We start from the raw sequence: 23,262 nt of genomic DNA on the forward strand, positions 1-23,262 counted from the left end.
TACTACCTCATACTATCACATACTACCCCATACTATCATATACTACCCCATACTGTCATATACTACCCCATACTGTCATATACTACCACATACTGTCATATACTACCCCATACTGTCATATACTACCCTATACTGTCATATACTATCCCATAATGTCATATACTACCCCATACTGTAATATACTACCCTATACTGGCACATACTACCCCATACTGTCATATACTACCCCATACTGTCATATACTACCCCATACTGTCATATACTACCCCATACTGTCATATACTATCCCATAATGTCATATACTACCCCATACTGTAATATACTACCCCATACTGTCATATACTATCCCATACTGTCATATACTATCCCATACTGTCATATACTACCCCATACTGTCATATACTACCCCATACTGTCATATACTACCCCATACTGTCACATACTACCCTATACTGTCACATACTACCCCATACTGTCACATACTACCCAACACTGTCACATACTTAAGATTCAGGGAGAATTACACACTTGCCTTTCATCTCGGCGTTGATTCCCCGATCGGACGTGTAAAGTTATGGGGTCAACTGCCTGACCACGTGGATTTTACCGGGTGCCTCCATCAGGACGAACAAGAGTGATTATTATAAGCTAGTATATAATTTATTTTGCAATTGTTTTATCTTGCATACACTATAACAACACCTTGTAGTGTTGAATAAGTTATGTCTATATTGACTGACTCGCAATGTCTTATAGGATGTGTTACGCTGTGGCTTTACATTTTGCTAAGGTTCACTGCGATTCTAGCAGAATGGCTTTTTGCTGGTATGGCTGATAATGGTTGGTGTATTATTTTCCCATCTCATGTGAAATGGAAACCCCGGTACGAGTTCTCACAGCTACAACTACTACATGTATCTTAGAGAATTGTACGAGACCCAAGCACGGGAACAGCTGGTTTGAGGCCGACACACAAAGGCGGCCTTTTTGTATCGATCCACTCCTACACTTGTGCATTAAGTGTGTTACGAAACACACATATATCCGATTGATCACTGTACATATGCGCTCTACTGTGCTTGTGTTGCGTGTGTGCAGACTATTTTCCACATGTTAGATATGTGCCCAAGTGTGTATCAGTGTGCGCATGTCCACTATATTCCTTAGCATTCTGCTATCGGCATATATATAGAGAGAATATGCGTTAAGTTACACGATGGACAACCGAGAGAAAGGCCGTTCCCGATGTGGGATGATATTGAGGGCTAATGGCCTTGTGATACTAACCCTGATCGGGGTCACCGTTGGAATGTCGATTGGATTCGGTACAAGACACTATCAATTTACCGACTCAGCTGTTATGTGGATAGGTAGGTGTATCAGAACGTTGGCGTATTTGTTTACTTTATGTCAATTGTCAATCTCTCATCATCTAAAGAATTAACGCTTGTAGCATGTACACTATTCTGTTTGAAAACTGATTAAAATTGTACCCACGGTATGAAAAATTATCTAATATCAACAAATGAAAAACAATGAAAATTGTGTCCTAATAATGACAATTTGATAGAATGCAATACAATATAATGTATTATAATAGATAGAATACAATACAAAAATACAATAGAATAATATATAAAATATTATGTATTGTAAATAAAATACGATATAATTAGATATTTTACAATAGAATGCAATATGATGTATTATACAATAGAATACAATACAATACAATGTATTATGCAATTGAATGCAATATAATGTATTATACAATAGAATACAATATAATGTATTATTATACAATAGAATACAATATAATGTATTATTATACAATAGAATACAATATAATGTATTATACAATAGAATACAATAGAATATGATATTATTAAATAGAATAAAATATAATGTAATGTATTATACAATAGAATACAATACAATCAAATGCATTATGCAATAGAAGACAATAAAATGGAATATATTATACAATAGAATACAATACAATATAATGTATTATACAATAGAATACAATGCAATATAATTATAATGTATTATACAATATAATACAATGCAATATAATGTATTGTACAATAGAATACAATACAATAGAATATGATATTATACAATAGAATACAATATAATGTATTGTACAATATAGCTAGCGCGCAATATGACGTTTGTTTGCAAAGCTCTGGCATCTATATCGACCATAGACACCAAAAAGACAATTTAATCCTTAGATAGAATACAAAATAATGTATAATACAATAGAATACAATAGAATATGATATTATCAATAAAACACAATACAATATAATGTTTTATACAATAGAATACAATACAATCTAATGCATTATACAAAATAATACAATATAACAGAATATGATATTATCCAATAGAATACAATGCAATATAATGTATTATACAATAGAATACAATACAAAATAATGTATTGTGCAATAGAATACAATACAATATGATATTATCAATAGAACACAATACAATATAATATGGTATTATTCAATAGAATACAATACAATGGAATATGATATTATACAATAGAATACAATATAGTACAATACAAATACAAAACAATAAGATACAAAGTCGTGTATTTGACTTTCAAAATTGCATTTCTGTAAAAGACGTGTATATGAAATAAGTAAAGGAGATTATTCAATATCTTTAAGACAGTGTATACTATGTTGAAAAGGACACAGGCCTAAGAGCAGGTGTTTGGGATAGCCCCTACCTAGCATGCTCCCTTGCTCCATTACATTAAAGCTTAACGATAAAAAGATAGTTATCAATGCATGTTTACTATGACATAATAATTATCAGAGCTCTTCAATCTGGTTCATATCAATTTCCCTTGGGTTGGGAGGTCTCTCCAATGAAGGTCTGTTCTATGCCACCCCAGTTATATTCTTACAAATGACAAATTAATATGAACACAATTTAACTAAAAACAACAATGAACATTACTTACTAAATAAAATAGTAATCGTACTTCCACGTTAAGTAACAGTTTCAGATTGATCCATGATATAAAAATATATCATTTATGTAAAAATCACTTTGAGATACTCAGATGAAACTGGCTTACTATTAAACATAAAACACGCGTAAATTAGTTATTCGTGCAAATTGCTACGTAATCTGTCCATACTATACAAGTGCTTTTGCCATCGGTATTTGTACTTTATAAGAAATAATTAAAACATTAATTTGTCTTAAATCGTGCAAAATCACAATAAATTCTGCTAGTCTCTTTATATAAACAGGACCTAATTTCGTTACAAATATTACATTCAATCAGAAAATGAGTATTCATCCTCTGAACAGTCATTTATGTTTCTGTATCTATGTGCAATTCTGTACTGGAATCACAGGTTAAGTGCATCTGCCAAAGATGGAGAATCACAAAGAAAATGAATAAAAGGCCAATTAACACATATATTGGTGGCAGGCACTGTGTTACAGTGTTACAGCACATGATCTAGCGCTACAAAACAACCTAGAACATCTACAGAACTGTAAACGTCAATTTCGTTGGTAAGGCCAAAAAAGAACTTACACCGGAAATGTCTGAATAAATAAACAAATTAAAAATCAGTCTCTTATCACACAGCACTGTAAATCAATAGTGATCTATCGAAGCCCAAAGTAACGATCATTACAGATTAATCCCCAACTTTCCTTGTATACTTTCACCACTCAACTTTTTGGCATGATGCTATAAACTGTTGGGTCACGCCAACCACCTGAAAAGGACTCTGCGTTGATTCTTCTGTCTGACTAATTTTACGAATGGTTATGGTAAGTTTACAAATGGTTATGATATCATACCATAACCATTCGTAAAATTAGTCAGCCAAACGAGTCAATGCAGAGTCCTTTTTAGTTGGTGGACTATCGATTCGTTTATACACTGGCCTACTTCTGCTGTTAAAGTTTTACCGGGTTAGCTTGTTTTCGTGGTACACATTTGACTATTTTTATTTGCTGTCAACAGCTTTCTGTAAATAACTGCCTTGTATAACAACAGCACACTTTCATTTGGAACCCGCGGTGGCCGAGTGGTTAAGGTGTTCCGACACTTTATCACTAGACCTCCACCTCTTGTTTGCGAGTTCGAAACCTACGTGAGGCAGTTGCCAAGAACTGGCCGTAGGCCGGTGGTTTTTCTCCGGGTACTCCGGCTTTCCTCCACCTCTAAGACTTGGCACATCCTTAAATGACCCTGGCTGTTAATAGGACTTTAAATAAAATAAACTAAACAAAATAATTTGCAAACCTCTTTCACGAGCAAAAGTAGTTAAATTTGAATCACACGTGACGTGTAACGCTGTACACAAGAGCACTAAATATGAAAGTATCGGCTTTCGTTCAAGTCATCACAAGGGATGTGTGTCGCGTGTGACGTATTATTCCTTTCATCGTTTTTATAGGTACCATTGTTATATATATTAATTTTGTCTCCTAACGTCATTATGTTTAGTACCATTATGAACGATCGGCATTCTCGCACCTGCATTAACAATTCATATCTTAAATAAAGATATTAGCTCTGTTCCACTATGGAAAACCAAATATTCATGAGTTAAAAAGGTGTGTTTGTATTACATACTACACAAAGGCTACTTAGCTCGTCTCGCCTTCAACGGATGATAATATTCCATGACATGCATTAAACATGGCTTTTGTCAGTTTAACACTCGACTTCATCTCGGGTTTTTGATATAGTAGACATGAACAGGCACGATATTCCACCATTACATACACTGCAATAATCAGCCGAGGTGGAAAAAAACGGGGACAAAATGGTCATTCACACCATATTGCACACATCACTCTAAACAGCAATCTGAGCTTGGTTATTTATTTGTTTGCTGGGTTTATCGCCCCGTGAACAGCAAGGGTCATTTTGAGGTGGTGTTTCCTTGTAGTAGTTGGTGACTACCTCACTGAACAACACACAGAGACCCGTCGCATGCCATCCAGAGCAATTAGGGTAAAGTGTGCTATCCAAGGACATAACCACGACAGCAGAGACCAGTTAATTTCTAAGCTTCCCGAGAAACACAATCCGACGCGGGTATGAGTCGAAACATGCACCTCGGATCTTCACCTAAGGTTACGTGGCCGGTGCTCTAACCGCGGTGGCTGAGTGGTTAAAGTGTTCCGACACTTTATTACTAGCCCTCCACCTCTGGGTTGCGAGTTCGAGACCTACGTGGGGCAGTTACCTGGTACTGACCATGGGCCGGTGGTTTTTCTCCGGGTACTCCGGCTTTCCTCCACCTCCAAAACCTGGCACGTCCTTAAATGACCCTGGCTGTTAATAGGGCGTTAAATTAAACAACCAAACCAAACTCTAACCGACTGAGCCTGAGCTGGGATCTCGTTATCTGAGAAGAATACCTTATTATTCATCATTAAATATATTGTACCTCCTCTTTCTCTTTTAAATCTAGGCATGGTTGGTGAACTCTACCTACGTATTCTGAAGATGATGATAGTTCCGCTTATTATAACAGCTATTATTTCTGGTAAGTCTGGACTTCCTTTTGACTTTCTGCTCTAAAAATCAATAAATATGTACATACGTATATAATACATAGCAATGGTTACATGTATTATGAATAATTATAAGATGATTTGCATATTTATGTTAACGTATTATATGTATTAGGTTGTATATTTCCGTTTATATAGGTACATGTACAATAACGGGTCATTGTGTAGATGAAAGAAAACATCTGTATATATTACAGGGTGATAGATTCTATCGCACATAATTACACTTTGCTATCACAGTTATCGGCATAACATGTGTCAGCTCTGTAGGTGTATTGTAAATCACTGTTTGTTTTCTTTATTTTCCCCCAATTTTTAACCTAGACTACACCTGTGACTTATTTCAACTCATCTGTAGAAATGCGTGTATTTTGTCTTCTGTCTTATGAAGAAGGATTTTGTTACACAACCATTGAATTTTTAAACGTGACGTTTCGATGAATAGTACGGTATGTACACTGCCACCTTCATCAGAGAAATGACCGAGGCAGCAAGTTATTTTATGCCATGGTGCAGCGTCCGTCGTCCATCAATATTTCTTTGTATAAACGGAGGGTGTGTGACTCTCCTGGGGCCGAAGGGACGGGGCTCAAATGGGGAAATTAAGTTAAATCCTTTAGATTGCTACTAGTCCTGAAAGCCTGAATGGATTCTGATGAAATTTGGTCTGGATCATTATTTGGCAAAAGAGATCAAGCGTTGGATAAATGGAGGGTGTGGCTACCATGGGACTGGAGGTGCGGGACCAATTAGCGAAATTGTTAATCCTTTAAATTAATCGTATGACAGAATATTTCGATATTTTTCACTCGTGCTTCGCACTCGTAAAAATATCGATATTCTGTCATACTCGTGAAATATATTAAACGGGAAACCATTCAATATCCTCTATATATCAAAATAAATGTTTAAATCTCTGCACGTCTTTATTGTCTTTGTTTTATCGTTACTTTTTACGCTTGAGTAAGCTACATTATTTCCTTTTTACAGTAACATCCTCGATGGACCCCAAATCTAACGGTCGGATCAGTGCTGTATGCGTTGTGTACACCCTCATTAGTAATTTCATACCCACTGTCCTTGGCTGTGTATTCGGTATAGTAATAGGACCAGGTAAGTGTTTATAACATTGTAGCAGGCAGGTAAGTAATTCGAGTACAACACAAACCAAACGTGACTACATTTTCAAATATATTCTCTTTTATTTCGGGTAAGGCTAAAATGAATCATTCAAACATGACGTAAACACAGCTATCCTTAAAAACTTAGCACGAGGTTTCGTATGCGGAAAATGACAATCGTTAATTCTAATCACGAACCCGTGCACTTCGTATATATATTCAGTAAATGTGCAAGTGTAGTATATCGGGGGGAGGGGGGGGGGGGGGGGGGGGGGTATAAATATGGATGTTGACAGAACCTGTTAATCCCTATTTGGTGGTTAACCCGTTCACAGTCAGACACAAATACAATAAATGACTCCGAACGTTCTGTAGCTATAAAATCATTATAATGAATGTATCTGCCTTACGGTTAAAACTGATTTTCTCTCATGTAGAAGTACAACATATGTGTTCAATGTTTTATCTCCTTTATCTAGTTTTCTATCATATACTTCAACACCTCTAGCGATGTGAACGTGATCGCCTCTAACGTTTTCCCAGAAAAATCAATCAAACGAATACTTAAATGTTTGTAAAAATTATATAGACACATACTAATGGTTTATGTTACCTGTGGGCATTTATATTGATTTTTCTCAGTCGAGAGCTGGCAATCTGTAACAAAGTCTCATTCGAGGTTTGGACGGCAATGAAATGTTGTTTGGTGAAGGTTTCTCCTTAAATGTGTGCATAAAACTGCATTTAGTGCGTATAAACCATTTCTATTTTCGAAAGGGTTTATATTTTCGACCAAATTACCTCCCTTTTGGTTTACGCGACAGGCAATTTAAAAGGACGTCATTTTGATTATGACGTTACTTTAAGCAAAATGTCACGTAAACGTTCAAGATAGATCAGATGAGACAGAAAACCTAGCACTGGGACTAGCGAGTAGAGATGTCTCATGTCTCATTAACGAGAAATACTTGAATCCACGCATATTAATACTTGGAAAGGGTTCTGAGAACTATAACCCGCAATTCAGACACCAGTTATTTATTTGTTAATAAGTTACGCTTGCGCATACTATCACTATAACATAAACTAGTAATCAAGCAAAGCATTTCATTTCCCTATTTAGCTTCTTTTAAAACATTTCTTTCGTGGTATTGAGTAAAGACAAGTCATGACGCACAGAGTTGCTTCCAACTTTGCATTCTTCTCTCTTTGTCACGCGTCTGCCATACGTTTTATAAATTGTAAGTAGGCTTAGCGCGACTCATTTGGAGATTATGTTCCAACCTTTTCAAATCTAGGCTATGCAGTCAAGGGAAGATCCATAGAAGTGGAACATCTATCCAATCTCACTTCCTCCATGGACACTAGTGATATTTTGGCCGACCTGTTACGGTAACGCTCACATGCATTACTGAGTGTTTCTCTTTGACACTTATTCAATACGCTGTATGTTGAACTATCATTAATTCATATGAATAAATATCATTCTTGGTGTAAGTTTTGTTATTGTTTAACTCCTATTAAACCTTTTTAATTATTAATAACACCAAGAAAGAGGATGAAGGTATCATTATATGTTTATAATTTATGTTGGTTTCATCTCATTCTTTCAGGAATTTCTTTCCAGACAATCTCATTGAGGCCACGTTTCTACAGGTAGGTCCAACACTATAACAGAGCCCAAACGTGTTATATGTATCTATACTTATCTCGTTTAACTGTAGTTACTCCCCTTCCAATATAAATATACCCTAGGATTATTTTTAATGATTAGTAAAAAATGCTGATAATGAATGGCATATCGACTTAATATATCATTCTTTACTGATAAAGAACCGATAGTTTCCCATAAGTGTTTACAATCTGATTGAAATACATCTCTTCAATACGCTTACGCTAAGCGTATTGATGAGATATATTTTAATCAGATTGAAGTGTTTATGTAATATCTTATACCTTAGACAATTATGTAAGTACTAAGTGATATGTATAATCACAACTAAACACATTTTAGTTAATTTCACAGTTTTAAGGTGAAAAACGTGTATGTCCACATTAGTCTAAACTGAAGTCGATATGAATATCATTTGATTAATTTAATATATGTGTTTTGATTCATTTTTTTGTTTATGTCAAATTTATTGTGTAACTATAACCTTGAAATGCCTTTCACAAGGATAAACACCCCTTTCCGATATCTGACATCCACATTTCAGACGCAGACAACTTACAGTGTAGAGATATCTGTTCAATCACAGATAACAGTTAACCGAACTTCTCTTAATGACACAAGGATACGACGCCTGACAACGGTCAGAAGTCCAAATATCTTAGGTAAACATGACGAATTTATTAATTTTTATATAAACTCCACAGCTCTAATACGGCATTTATTTTTTTATTTTTTTTTTTTTTTTTTTATTCCTGGCACAGATCTTTTGTTTTTTCTTACAAAGTAATGGTAGAAAAGACACACAGTTGAATACACAGTTGTACTTTTACATATGACTTTAATTATTAGCTCACTTGGTCCGAATAAACGGTCCGTCCGTCCCCTGTCATCATATCTTTTACATCGCTACTACTCCTGAACGCCCGAATGAACTTTGATAAAATTTGGTCTGGATCCTTATTAGGCAAAGAAGATATAATGTAGTATAAACGGAGGGTGTGTCACCGTTGGGGCCGGAGAGACAGGGCTCAATAACGGGAAATCATTGAAATCCCTACTAGTCCAGAAAGACTAAGTGAGTTTAATGAAATTTGGTCTGGAGCATAATTTTGCAAATGGAGATTTAAGGTTGTGTAAACTGAAGGTGTGACTCCCCCGGGACCGGATGCACTATTGGGCGTACACCTGTACATGTACCTGTCCTTCTAGGATTCGTTAGTGATGCTAGGGTGGATACAGGGATAAGGAAATCAAAAAGGTCCTAAGCCAGTGTTAAAATATAGAAAGGGAGGCACATTACACCATAATTGATACATTTAAATAAATCATTCCAAGCAACAACAAAAAAATGTGCATTCAAAATAACACAAGACCTTCTGTAGTTAATGAATAAATATTCAATCTATTAATTCCAGTCAATTTAAGATATTTTTTATTCGATTTTATCAGGATTGGTGGTGGTATGCACTTTGTTTGGGATAGCTTCTGGCGTCCTTCGTGACGTCGGTAAACCCTTCAAAGCTTTCGTTGATGCTGCAAGTGAAATCATAATGCAGGTTCTGAGATGGATCATGTGGTAATGTGTTTGCTTTGGTGCCAAACCTATCATATAATGAAATGAGAATGAAAAATGAATATATTGTTGTTGAAATTGAGTATTTTCAAAAGGTCAATAAATACTCTTACTTCTAGCTTTAGTTCATTCTTACAGTTACATAAGTTAAACACTCACTGAAAACAACTTAAAAATAAACGCATTAAACGTCTATTTTGCAAAAAGAATTTATATTACACAACGCATTAGAAACTTTTTTATTTTGTATGTGTATCCTTCTTTGTATGTGCTAGATATAAAACGATGTACTTTGTTTTTCCTAGGTTGACGCCCATTGGAGTGGCAAGTCTAATCGCTAAGACCATATGCGCTGCTGACAACATATCAGAAGACTTCCAGAAGTTAGGCATGTTCATCTTAGCGGCTACAACAGGAATGACTGTATGTGGTCTGATAATACCCATCAGCTACCTCCTTTTACGGAGGGCAAATCCGTTTACCTTTCTGTTGTCTCTTTCCCAGCCGATCCTGATGGCATTTGCAACAGCAAATTCGTATGTATCTTTCTAATAGTATACTTCTGTATATCTAATGAAAAGTATGTATATCAATATATATTTAAATGTAGGGATATATATATTCGTGTATGGTTTAGTTTCAAAACCTCATTCATATGATGTGTCTTAAAGAGCTGTACGGGCTCATGACGTATGTACGTGATAGGGATCACGGATTTAAAAATCGCGTCTTCAGAATATTGCAAACACCCGTCTGAGATTAATAAACGCTATTTGTATGTATAAGGCTCAGTAAAACCAAGTTTATGTAAAAATGTACAGTAGATCGTGCTAGACAATGTAACAAACTTTGCCTGTAGCCTGCTCGGCATGTGCGATATCATAGAACATCCATGTTCCCGGCTATCAACTCTATATCATGTGATCACCCAATGTGTTGGTATCTTTCTTTTAGATGTTTTGTTTGAGGTTTGCGTTGTTTTGTGTATTGTTGTGTGTGATGTTTTGTGCGACCTTTTTGCGTGACGTTTCGATTGACGTCTAGTGTGTAATATCGTGTGGCGTTTTGTTTTGTTTTTATGACTTTCTGTATATTGTTTTGTGTGGTATTGTGTGTATTGTTTTGTGTGGTATTGTGTGTATTGTTTTGTGTGGTATTGTGTGTATTGTTTTGTGTGGAATTGTGTGTATTGTTTTGTGTGACGTTTTGTGTGGTATTGTGTGTATTGTTTTGTGTGATATTGTGTGTATTGTTTTGTGTGATATTGTGTGTTTTGTTTTGTGTATTATTTTGTGTGACTTTTAGTGTGGTGTTTTGTATATTATTTTGTGTGACTTTTCGTGTGCCGTTTTGTATGACTGGTATGGTTTATTGAGCGTAACGTTTTGCAGTGTTTTCTGGGTTGGTATGCGTGCCGTTTCGTATGACGTTTTCTGTGACATTTTATTCAATGTTTTATGTGATATTTCTGTTCCAGACCGATCACTATGCCTGCTGTGATGACTATTCTAGAGACCGAACATGCTGTAGACAAGAGGGTATCACGATTTGTTATGCCATTTGTAATGACGCTAAGCCGATCGGGCACTGCCTTCTACATCGCCGTGTCGTCCATCTTTGTCTGCCAGATGCTAGGGACCACTCTTAACGCACCTACGGTCATGCTCATATGGTAAGCATTGATTGTGTGTGACGACATCAACGGATTTGATTAATGGTTCATTCTCTTCCTGGTCGGCAATCTCTTATCCTGTATGTCGTCATCATGTTTCGGATATGAATGCATTTTTGGCTATGCATCTTCTACAATAAACGTCAAAGAATAATAGTTTTACCATACGTTAATTTGTTGATGGAGCCTCTCTCTCTCTCCCTCTCTCTCTCTCCCTCTCTCTCTCTCTCTCTCTCTCTCTCTCTCTCTCTCTCTCTCTCTCTCTCTCTCTCTCTCTCTCTTTAAGCTATTATATTCTTTGTATGCTGTATGCTATGTATTCTATATATGTTATGAATGCTATGTAAGATACAGTCAGATAAAAGGTTACCCTATATACGTAATATAGATCAAAGCTTTACTGAATGGTTTTTCTACGTTTCGATATCACATATTACAAACCTTTCCGTTTCGTTTGAAGTCTTTTAACAACAATAACATCTACTGGAATGCCTCCCGTTCCCTCCTCTGCACTGATGGGGGTAATCATTGTTGTGGCAGCTCTCAATATACCGACCGAGGCAGTCACTCTGCTTTACACATTCGACTGGCTTTTGTGAGTATTATTTATTATCGCCTATGGTCCTTACCCTTATGATATACGATGTTTTAGACAATTTCCCAGTGACATGCATCCATACGCTGCAATTGGAAACAAAAAGATACATTTGATGTTTATTAATATTCCGTTAGAGCGTGATGAAAATCTGTGTATCCATATAGCTTTTACACACACAAACATATGGCGGATAGTCAAGTGTTCGTTCTGCTGGAACAAAATTGTTTCTCACGAAATATGAAAGGAGTGTTGAGCATACCAAATGTTAAGCAACTCATCAAGAACGGTCCTCGACTTTTATTAGTATTATCCAAAAGAAAATATGATATAATCGTCACTATACGATGGCTTGAATGTACACAAAAATACACAAACTAAATTCTACAAAATTATAAAATACAGACTCAATACAAATATATATCAAATCTTAGAGAACGAGCAAATAAAGGGGTCCTGATAGAATATGTGCCACATCAACCACATATATTGAAAATAGATTTATTTTCGAGCGCGTTTAATTTTCGCGTATTTGACAGGTGTTTCGAATTCGCGAAAATTAATCGCCGCGAAAAAGTATAAATCACAGATACAGTATGTTTTCTATGACTGTAAATGGCGACAATAAATCGCCGCGTAAGGCATGAAAACGCGGATTTAAGTCCCCGCAAAAATAAGCTGATTTACAGTAATGCACGTGTGCACCCCTCGTATGTCCTCCGTCAGCTGTTATATATCAGTATCAGTTTATAGAAAATCTTACTATCACAATCTCAGTGTTTTTACTGGTTTTCAAACGTAACGATATTTATTTTACTTTTACAGAGACCGTATACGAACCATCGTGAATTTGATGTTCCAAGCATTTGCAGCAATACTGACACAGGATCTATGTGGGAAATATCTGCCGTCTCTTCCTGGTGATAATGATGTGTTTCGAAAGTTTGACAAAGACATTCCCTAATATCAATCAGTCTATCGAAATACATATTGATGACAATAAATTACGGGAATCCGTGGATAGTTTATCTGATTTTGCCGATGTTTGATGGTTATAAATCACGAGAATCCGTGGATAGTTTCTCTGATATTGCCCACATTTGATGATTATAAATCACGGGAATCCGTGGATAGTTTTATCTGATATTGCTCGATAGTTTGATGATTATAAATCACGAGAATCCGTAGATAGTTTATCTGATATTGCCAACATTTGTTGATTATAAATCACGAGAATCCGTGGATAGTTTATCTGATATTGCCGATGTTTGATGATTATAAATCACGAGAATCCGTAGATAGTTTATCTGATATTGCCGTTGTTTGATGGTTATAAATCACGAGAATCCGTGGATAGTTTCTCTGATATTGCCCACATTTGATGATTATAAATTACGGGAATCCGTGGAAAGTTTCTCTGATATTGCCTACATTTGATGATTATAAATCACGGCAATCCGTGGTTTCTCTGATATTGCCCACATTTGATGATTATAAACCATGGCAATCCGTGGTTTCTCTGATATGGCCCATATTTGATGATCATATATTACGGGAATCAATAGACAGTTTTTTTTCTGGATCAACCATGACAATACTTACAGGGTTTTTTTAATTAAAACATTTTGTTTCATTTATAAATGCAATGTTTGTTTTTACAGAAAAATGATGTAGTTTTATAAATATTATCGCCAATCAAAATTAGAAGATTGTTATCGTTATACCTCAGAATGTTCTTCAGGGATCTTTCTCAAAATTCACATTTATTTTGAGACTGAAAAACAGGATGGCCGTTAGCCGGCTTTTTTATATTTTAAGTTTGTAATCGCCGTTTCTTATGGATCTTCAATTGTATATGTAAGTTCCTCTTGTGTTATTTGAAGATACATTATGTATCACATTTATTTCTCGTTGAGTTCTTGATTGATCTTTGTCAAATTTCGTATGAAGGTTCATTTTGTTTTCAACTGATTAAAAGGAGGAAGAGAAAGGTAGAGAAAAGATCACTCTTTCATAGATCCAATAAAGGTCATTCCATGGTGGGATCCAAGATCCCGTTGGAATTTCTTACTTTTACCTTGAATTTATGAATAAAACATTGCTCATTGATTGCATCAAAATACTCCGATCCGTCTGACAGAATTCGAAACAATGTATAATATCAATTTATAATTTATTTTGAAAGCACATATAAAAAAGCAGATAATTTGCATCCCAAATAATATGTCATTTTTTTTCAAAAAAGATAAACAGCATTTATCTAACAAACATTTTGTATCAAGGTAGGTTTATTTTATGCTTATTGACATTGTTTGAAGCTCTGAAGACTGCACGAACGGGTTTATATATATATATATACATACATATGTAGTTTTATAAATATTGATATATTGTTTTTACATACATTGATTTTTGTGAAGATCCTGTTTGGGTTGTCTAAATGGTGATGACATCGTATAACCCATAGAAAACCCATCGTTCTTGTTTCATTAAGGGTCCTTGACTTAGAGACATTTCTTAATTGAGAATATTCCATTGCATAAACCTAAAACATTTTAGAGGGAAAATGTTCGTTTCATGTCCGATTTAGGATATTCATATGTCTGTATGTATGTATGGATGGACGGATGGATGTGGATGGATGCATGTATTGGATGGATGGATGGATGGATGGATGGATGGATGGATGGATGGATGGATGGGCGAATGGGGACGTTTTGTTATACAATGTAAAGCATAACGTTATGAATGTGAATTTTATAAATACAAATTTTAAATAAGAACATACACTGTTGCTTTTTATTTTAAGTTGTAAAGTTAATTTCACAGATATTTGAATGAATTATATTTTTTTTATCTTTTAACATTGATTGTAATGTTAAAGCTTACAAACGAAAATAAAATCAGTTAAGTATTTGTGTTTATATTAATAACATAAGCAGAACAAAAATATTTGATAATACGCTTACTTCCAGAACAGACGAAATAAACCAAACTTACGAAATGATTTTCATATAGATGGATTCGCCATTCCCTGGTGACCAAATCCTTTTAACATATTGATGACGATTTTTACCACATATTATTAAAGCATGTTGTAACGAAACGAAACAAATACAAATGGGAAAACGGAGATAGCGCTGTATTTGAAGGATCTCAAAAACATTGTGGTCATAGTGGTATCCCTTTTCTTTTAAAAATACATACACATCTTCATAGAACTCTAGAAAAGACCATATACACTGGAAAGGGAATATTTTGTTTTCTAAGAACAATAAATAACCAATGAGCAAAAAATGGTAAAAATTAAATGTCATTGATTTGCATCACAAAATAAGCTGAACTTTTCAGTTCCGCTTACCCCGAGCCTGTTTTTCTTTTTTTTCTTTTTTTTTTTTTACTAGACAACCATAATAAACCGTCATTGCGATATGGCGTCAGTAACTTACTTTCATGTCAACAAATTGTATGTGTTGATTGGATCGAATTACACGCAAAGAATATATACATATTCTCTCCGACGGCGTCTTAAGTAGCATATCATGTAATACAAGTACAAAATGTATCAGTTATATAATACAACAGTAAAGGGGATATAACTCATCCATATAACATTAACTTATCCCAGTATGGTTATCAGTAAACAATACCTACCTTATGTTATTATGAACCAATACACAAACTAACGCTAATTCATAACACGTACTCACAAGGTTTAAGTATAAAGGGATATGGCCTTTTATCGTGGGTTATCAGATTCACCGGAAGACACCTTCCCATCTGAAAACCACAATATACGTTTATACTGTCACTTAAGGTACTTCCAGATATTAAGGGTCAACTAAAGAGCAAATCAGCAGTGATGATATTTACAAGCTAATAAACTAACTACTGTGGTGAAGTTGAACAGAAGTAACTTGATAAATTGTTTAAATCTGTCGTTGATAACTGTGGGTAATTAATTCGTCAAAAAAAATTCCAGTTTTTGCAAAACATGCGAAAATTGCATGCTTCAGGAGTACACAATTAGCTTATGGGGATCATGTGTATTGCACAAAACATCCATGTCGTCATGCTCACACGTGCCTATATCACGTAATATTTGTTTGACCGGATCAGACTTTATAAAACCATACACATTGACTTTCCTTTGACCTTGAAATTCAAATGGCGGTTGTGAATGATAACACACAAACATTACATATAGGCCCTATTGAAGTGCCTCCCTATATCATATGGAGGCATTTCAATCTTCAAATATAATCTTATTAGACACTATCATGAACTCTGAACATGGCTTGTATAATATCACTTAATATGCCATCTAGATGAACCTTAACATGTTGTTGGATACAGGTTGAACAAATACTGTTTTTTGTTGGGTTTTTGTTTTTCTTCTTTTTTTTTTTTCTTTTTTTTTTCTTTTTTTTTTTTATCTACTTACTTTTGGTTACTGTTTTTTCCCCCTTTTTTCCACACACGGGTGAAGCGGGAGGACCACCATATGCAATACAGAGCATTAAGGGAAAAGTGTCTTGCTCATGGACCCAACCACGACAGAACAGATCAGCCCGTTTCTCAGCTTCCCAGGAAACACAAACTGACACTGGTAGGGAGCGTCGAGCCATACACCTCGGATCTGCACCTAAGCTTACGTTCGACGTTCGAATACCACCTCTAATATTGGATTTACGAATGAAGTCCAATATTGTGGTTGTAACATACGACCGTGTTCTCACTTACCAACCTGAAGAAAATGTTTCAATATATAAACAAATGACAAGACATCAAATACAAAATTAATATTATTTTGCGTTGCATATTTCAAATAGCAAACATAAGTGTATATGTTTTCCAGAAATTGAACAAGTAAGCTTTGTTTAGGATACGTGGGTATTGTATATAACGTTTGTACAACTGTAAGTAGCAACTGTCGAAGATTAAAAGTATTTTATATAAAGTATGAAGTCTGAAGTCTAGAGCAGAATGTACGGTATCTAAACGTTTTACAAACTGAATCTTACTGTTTCAAAATTACATTTCACCGGCATAAAAAATTGCCAAATTTTCCGAAATTAAGACATAAATTCACAAAAGGGATTATTGTTAGAATTAAATCAAAGCAGCACGTTCAAAACCGTCAATTGTATTTATTTATCAATTTTGAGTTATAATTGTAGTGTTGGTATTATGTCGGTTTTTTCATGTTTTTGTCCTAATGTACTCAAATACAAGTACCATGCGTAGGCAATTTTCCCTTTTCCCTTCGTGACGTGAATATGTAAGTTAAACGAATAGATTAGTAGGACTTTCGTGACCCAGTCTGAATACGTTCATTGTATATTCCGGATGTAGATAAATGATGATACCTGATGTAAGGGGTTCATTGTATTCTTCCACTATAAAACAAACCTGACAGTCTCCCTAGCAAACATTCCTCTACTCTCTCCGACCGCGGTCATCGTTTGCCGAGATTACAAATTAGTTTGTAAGCATGCCAACTTTACCACCAAAGGTAAATTTAATATTTTAACACTCTTTTTGCTTTTCAAGGCTAAGGAAATCTTCCTTTTTATTGCTGTCTAATTATATTTATTAATTATAACTAATTTATCAATTAATCATTATTTTGTCGTTCCATTAGAAAGTGTGTGTTATACCTAGGGTTAAGGTACATCTGTTACAGTAAACTCGACCTTTCTCTAGTTTGCGTATGTAAAACAGTGATTTAAATGTACAATGAAACATTTAAATTAACCTTTGCTATAACAATGTAAATGATTAATGTTTTACATTGAATATTTATTAAATAAAAATGTTTGTTGGTTATGGTCTCGGTTCGTTGTCAATTGTTTGGTTCTCTGGTTGACGGGTGTGTCCCTGAGGCAGAAGACGCTTATGCCCCTGTCACACTTTACCGGATTGGGCCACCGGACGTGAAACGGATAACATTTTTGGATATCCGGTGATGTTCGTCAATATCCGTTTTATGTCCGTTTTATGTTCGGTTCATTCGTTTCATGTCAGGTGATGTACGGTGCGTCCGGTGGTATCCGTTGGAAAGTTTTGTGCATGCACAAAACTTGAAACGGACAGTAACGGATAATAATATTCGTTGGCTGTCCTGTGCATGTCCGTTTTGTCCTGTATATATCCTGTCATTGTTCGTTTATATGCGGTAGGTGTACGGGGGGGCATGCGTTACCCAGTCCGTTGATGGAACTTGAACGCATACGCCACGCATAAACCGGACCTTCAGCGGACACATAACGAACACATAACGGATACATAACGGACAAACACAGGATGCTTGCAGGATTAACACCGGACACGACGAATAGACAAACGGATTGAAAACGGATAACACGCACAGAACGGATGAATACAGAATACCTACAGGATACCTACAGGGGGAGGAACTGACTACCGACAGAAACTAATATAATATATATATAATATAATATAATAATATAATATAATATAATATAATAATAATATAAATGGCCATTTTCCCATGACATCAAATACAAATAGATATATTATAGAAAGCTGACCATCATAGTTAAGTGTTTCAGCCTGCTCAGCCCACAAGCGGTCCTTCTTTGCTTTATTCTTATATTCCCGATCTTTGGAATTCCATAATAAAGGATTGGCTTCTATCCATTCCAGAACGAGGGCCTCCTCTTCCTCATCTTTCAGATGGCAACTCTTTTTGGTCTTCTTCTTGGTAGTCATTCCCGCACTTGGCACAACTTCTTCAAACCCTTCCACTTCACCTGCATTACAAGTATCAACTTCTACTTCGCCACCTTCAACTGGAATATCATCACCACCTTTATCATGCTCTGTTTCAGTTTCAGTTTCGGTTTCCTGTGCAACGGCATCAACAGCATCGACAGACACTTCTTCTGTGTCTTGCGCTTTTGCAGGAACGTTTTTTTTTTTTTTGTTTTTTTTTTTCTTCTATCGCGAGGCATTTTGGCGAGGCAGTCAGCACTGTAACTTTTTGACAACTGAACGCCGGAGAAATGTATATATCTTTTTTTCTGCACGCGCGCGTTAATGTCCGTTAGGTGTTCGGTTTGTCCGGAATGCCTCCTGTACACGTCCTGATTCACCGGTTCATGTTCGTTTGTTGTTCGTTACTCATTCGGAGACACCCGGTTGGTAGTACGGTAGCCGTACGTTACATGTTCGTTATTGGTACGTTTTATCCGTTCATTTTCCGGTGCAAGTACGTCGTCAGTTTGGATTTTTCTACCGGACTGACAACTTTGCCACCGTATACCACCGGATAACAAAAATTTCTATCCGTTGATGTCCGGTACACCAATCCGGTCAAGTGTGACAGGGGCTTTATATATATCCTTCTTTGAAACCTGGTCTTATTCTCCTTGTACTTGATAAGGGGTCATTCGTGTAATTCTATATTTCGTATTTTGCCACGATTTATCACTTTTGAGGTAGTACGTAAGTTAGATTTGTTTATATGCCAGCTGTAATTGAACACACATATATATAGCAATTGAAGTTCATTAGAATCATTGTAACTCGTAATCTCGCGCTTTGTACTTATTTTCGCGCTATATCTGATGACGCGAATACAGAATAATCAAGTCCATCGCGATTTATCAACTATCAGTATACCGTATAGAAACAGTATCCATACAAATGCAGCCTAATACTTTCTTCTTTCAGATTACATTATACACTGACAGGGATTTCATGGGTTGTTCCAAAGAGATATCCGAGCCTTATTACAGCCTATGTTTTACGGGATTCAATAACAAGGTCTCTTCTGTGGAGGTACACAGCGGGCTGTAAGTAGCACATTCAGTTTATTTGTCAGTGGTCAATAGTGGTAATTAATTTTTCCTTTTTTTTTTTTTGTGCTCAGATATAAGCTCTTAAATGTCAAATATTGTTACTTTTACACTATACCTCATTAACAGAACCACATACAGGCACACGATTACAATTCTGGGTAAATATGCACATATACTATAAACATACACCCACTATCACACACACACACACACGCACACACACACACACACACACACACACACACACACATGTACACGTAACCACACCTTTATTCATACCAACAGTAATGCAAAACCCCACCATACATATACTGAACACATTTGTGTAGACAACTTCTCATGGGTATGCTTATCTCAACTCATATCAAATAAAAATTGTCATTACACAAAAGAAGTGAAGTTTCCTAAACATATATGAAGTAAACGGTTTCCTCTTCAAAATAGCACAAGATGACATTCATTTTAACATTTTGGCTAAAAATTCGTTATTTTGCTTCATGCCGTGTTGAATTACAGTGTAGTTTGTTATTCTTATATATCCAGATGGGTTCTATATCAGCATTGCTTCTTGGGCGGAAAGATTTACGTCGTTTGGGAGGGACAAAAGATCAACCTCCCGTGTGAAGCAGAGGACACAATAAGTTCGCTTAAACCGATTGAGTTTGTAAGTATTCTTCAATTAATGTCATAGGATCTACGATATTTATGTTAAAATATGTGTCCAGTGCAAATACCGTGCCACCACAAAATCAAAATGCATGGATGGGTAACATTTTTGGGCAAATTGCAATTAGGCAAGACCTACTTAATGTGTGTCATTATCCGGAAGCTGCTGTTAAAATGGAATATGCAAAACACAAGGTACATCAATCGTACTACTAAAACTGTTGGCCGAAACGAAATAAATGACATATTCATTTGATTACACTGGCCCGCTGTCTTTATAAGATTAAGCCGAATAATAAACCGAAAAGAGCTTTATGATTTTGGTAATGTGGATATGTTTGATTCTAAATTTCAAACTATGAGGAGATAATCTAGTATTATAATTTAGTGGAGCAATTCTAAGAAAACACGTCGGTGCCAGTCTAGCTTCTGTTATATTTATGTTTGATCGTGTGTTTACACATTTCCATTGCAGGATTTCGGAGTAAATCCTTCAAGCACCATATACAAGCACTCGTGCTTTGCTGGCCAGAGTCAGAGCTTTGAAGGAGTCAATCGAATTTCCAATTTATCAGACTTCTGCTTTAATGACAAAGTGTCATCTGTTGATGTCCATAGTGGAGGGTAAATATGATGACACGTAGAGGTTTTCGTGGGTCAGTTATCAGGAAAATCTATTAGGATTCTTTAAATTGCCATTATGGTGTAAGATACCTCAGGTGTAGATCCGAGGGACGTGGCATGACCTTCCTAAGGAAAACACTTTACCTTAATTGCTCTGGATGGCATGCGACGTGCCTCCCGTATGTTGTTTAGTGTGGTAGTCATCAACTACTACAAGGATACCCCGCCTCAAAATGAACCAGGTTGTTCATTGGGCCATAGACCCAGCAACAAACATTCAACTTATTTTTACTGCCATGGTATATATATTCTCTGATAAATTGCAAAATGATCAATGATCTTCAGAACTTCATATCAGCCATTTCCATATCTCAAATACCCCATTCCATTCTAACAAAATGTCAATATCAAGCTTGCAATCAAAACGCCCCGGCGTATCCTTCACTTCGTCTGCTACTTGGATCTTACCTTCCTCTTTGTTTTGGTTGTTTTTTGGTTTTTTTATGTTTTTTATTTGTTTGTTTGTTTGTTTTGTTTTTTTTTTTCATATCAAGGGATATCGTACAGTTATTTTACTCATAACACATTCCAATGTCAGGATATGTTCTTAATTCTTAATTCTAACATTACATCCAATATCTTATAAAATGTCTTGGGATGAATGAATGGCATTAAGATATTCTCTGTTTTCCCACAGGTGGGTAGGCTATGAACATGCAGGCCTCAGTGGGAAGCAGTACCTGTTTTTGACGGGGACGTCACAATGGTTCGGCGTCAGAGGGCTGTTTTACGAACGACGCCATATCCTCCTGGGCACCGATCGTTAGACCACCGATTCCAGAAAATGCTTAGAATATCCTGTCGTTGTTCATTCCTTAGTTTTTAATATTTCTTATTTAAATCCTTTATAGCGAGAACGCTAAAATTAGAATAGAAACGAAATTTATTTTCACCAAACGTTCATTAACGTGTATTGTATGTAAGTTACATATTAAAGACTAAATTGAATCTGATTTTGCAAATTGTAAACCTTTTTTTAAATAAAACTTATTTTCACAGTAACGACCTTTTCGTTTTGAATTCTATCATGTTTGCAATTTAGTAGCCAAGATGACCTACTTCAAAAAACATTGCAAGTAGTTCACCTTTCTTCTGTGGTGAAAGTTAGATCATATCTAAATACTGACGATGTTCCCAACTTTCGTGTCGCAGGAGTTGTACAGATATTATACGACCCTCCATATGTCCAGGAACTGTGACATCGACAGAAGACGCATGAAAGTCTACTATTAATGATATGAAGGATATATTGTTTCATTTCAATACCCAGTGTAAGATATTACACACTAGTAAAGTGTTAGGTTAAAAAATTGTCATATGGAAAACGCACATACAATAAGATTAATTACGATTACGTGACAAAACAATGATGAAATATGTACAAACCATATAAGATAATGATTTTAATGATAAAAAATATAGTTTGTGTAGAAACATTTTAACAACCAACCATTAAGAGGTTAAGAGAGAATGATTTAAATAACTTGATTTCGCGAACTTTCCTCTTCAGACATATTCACGATTACATGATTTCGCGAACGCTGATATAGAAATGACTTCGCGAATTATGAGCTATAAGGTTAATTGACTTCGTAAGCCAGCCATAAGTGCTATGCATGTACAAATAATCGCCAAATATTTCAATTCGCGATTTACTCTTCTCGCGTGTTAACGCGAAAATAAATCCTACGCGAAATGTAGTTGATTTACAGTAGTTCAGTGATATGCATGTGTAGTATTACTGCACTTAAGAAATTTAATGGAAAACGAAGATTTCTCGCCTGGTATTAAACAAAATTTACATCACAGTTGTGGCATCTTGGATCCAAGCGATTACGTTTCAGAAAACAAAACACGCAGACTGGCTCGGTCCGCA

At 35.6% G+C, this 23,262-nt stretch overlaps 2 protein-coding genes and 1 long non-coding RNA gene across 3 annotated transcripts; 2 read left to right on the top strand and 1 right to left on the bottom strand.

The window, feature by feature from the left end:
* The first annotated feature begins 1,160 nt into the window (after positions 1-1,160).
* Positions 1,161-15,058, top strand: LOC117314733 (putative sodium-dependent excitatory amino acid transporter glt-6). Its single transcript, XM_033868822.1, has 11 exons — positions 1,161-1,370; positions 5,475-5,549; positions 6,568-6,690; positions 7,997-8,090; positions 8,312-8,354; positions 8,915-9,032; positions 9,820-9,946; positions 10,249-10,479; positions 11,421-11,615; positions 12,076-12,210; positions 13,036-15,058. The coding sequence occupies exons 1-11, from the start codon at positions 1,217-1,219 to the stop codon at positions 13,172-13,174; spliced, it is 1,434 nt and encodes a 477-aa protein (XP_033724713.1). The 5' UTR covers positions 1,161-1,216; the 3' UTR covers positions 13,175-15,058.
* On the bottom strand, positions 9,748-15,920 carry LOC117314734. The gene is made up of 4 exons (XR_004529576.1): positions 15,865-15,920; positions 12,057-12,296; positions 10,235-11,746; positions 9,748-9,903 (listed from the first exon to the last, which is right to left on the bottom strand). It is a non-coding gene; the product is annotated as an uncharacterized LOC117314734 (long non-coding RNA).
* A 1,614-nt stretch (positions 15,921-17,534) lies between these two features.
* Positions 17,535-22,388, top strand: LOC117314735 (beta-crystallin A3-like). Its single transcript, XM_033868823.1, has 5 exons — positions 17,535-17,725; positions 19,909-20,030; positions 20,580-20,700; positions 21,178-21,326; positions 22,024-22,388. The coding sequence occupies exons 1-5, from the start codon at positions 17,705-17,707 to the stop codon at positions 22,151-22,153; spliced, it is 543 nt and encodes a 180-aa protein (XP_033724714.1). The 5' UTR covers positions 17,535-17,704; the 3' UTR covers positions 22,154-22,388.
* The last annotated feature ends 874 nt before the right edge of the window (positions 22,389-23,262 follow it).

Source organism: Pecten maximus, chromosome 16 (assembly GCF_902652985.1).
Source record: "Pecten maximus chromosome 16, xPecMax1.1, whole genome shotgun sequence".
NCBI classification, from domain to species: Eukaryota; Metazoa; Mollusca; class Bivalvia; order Pectinida; family Pectinidae; genus Pecten; species Pecten maximus.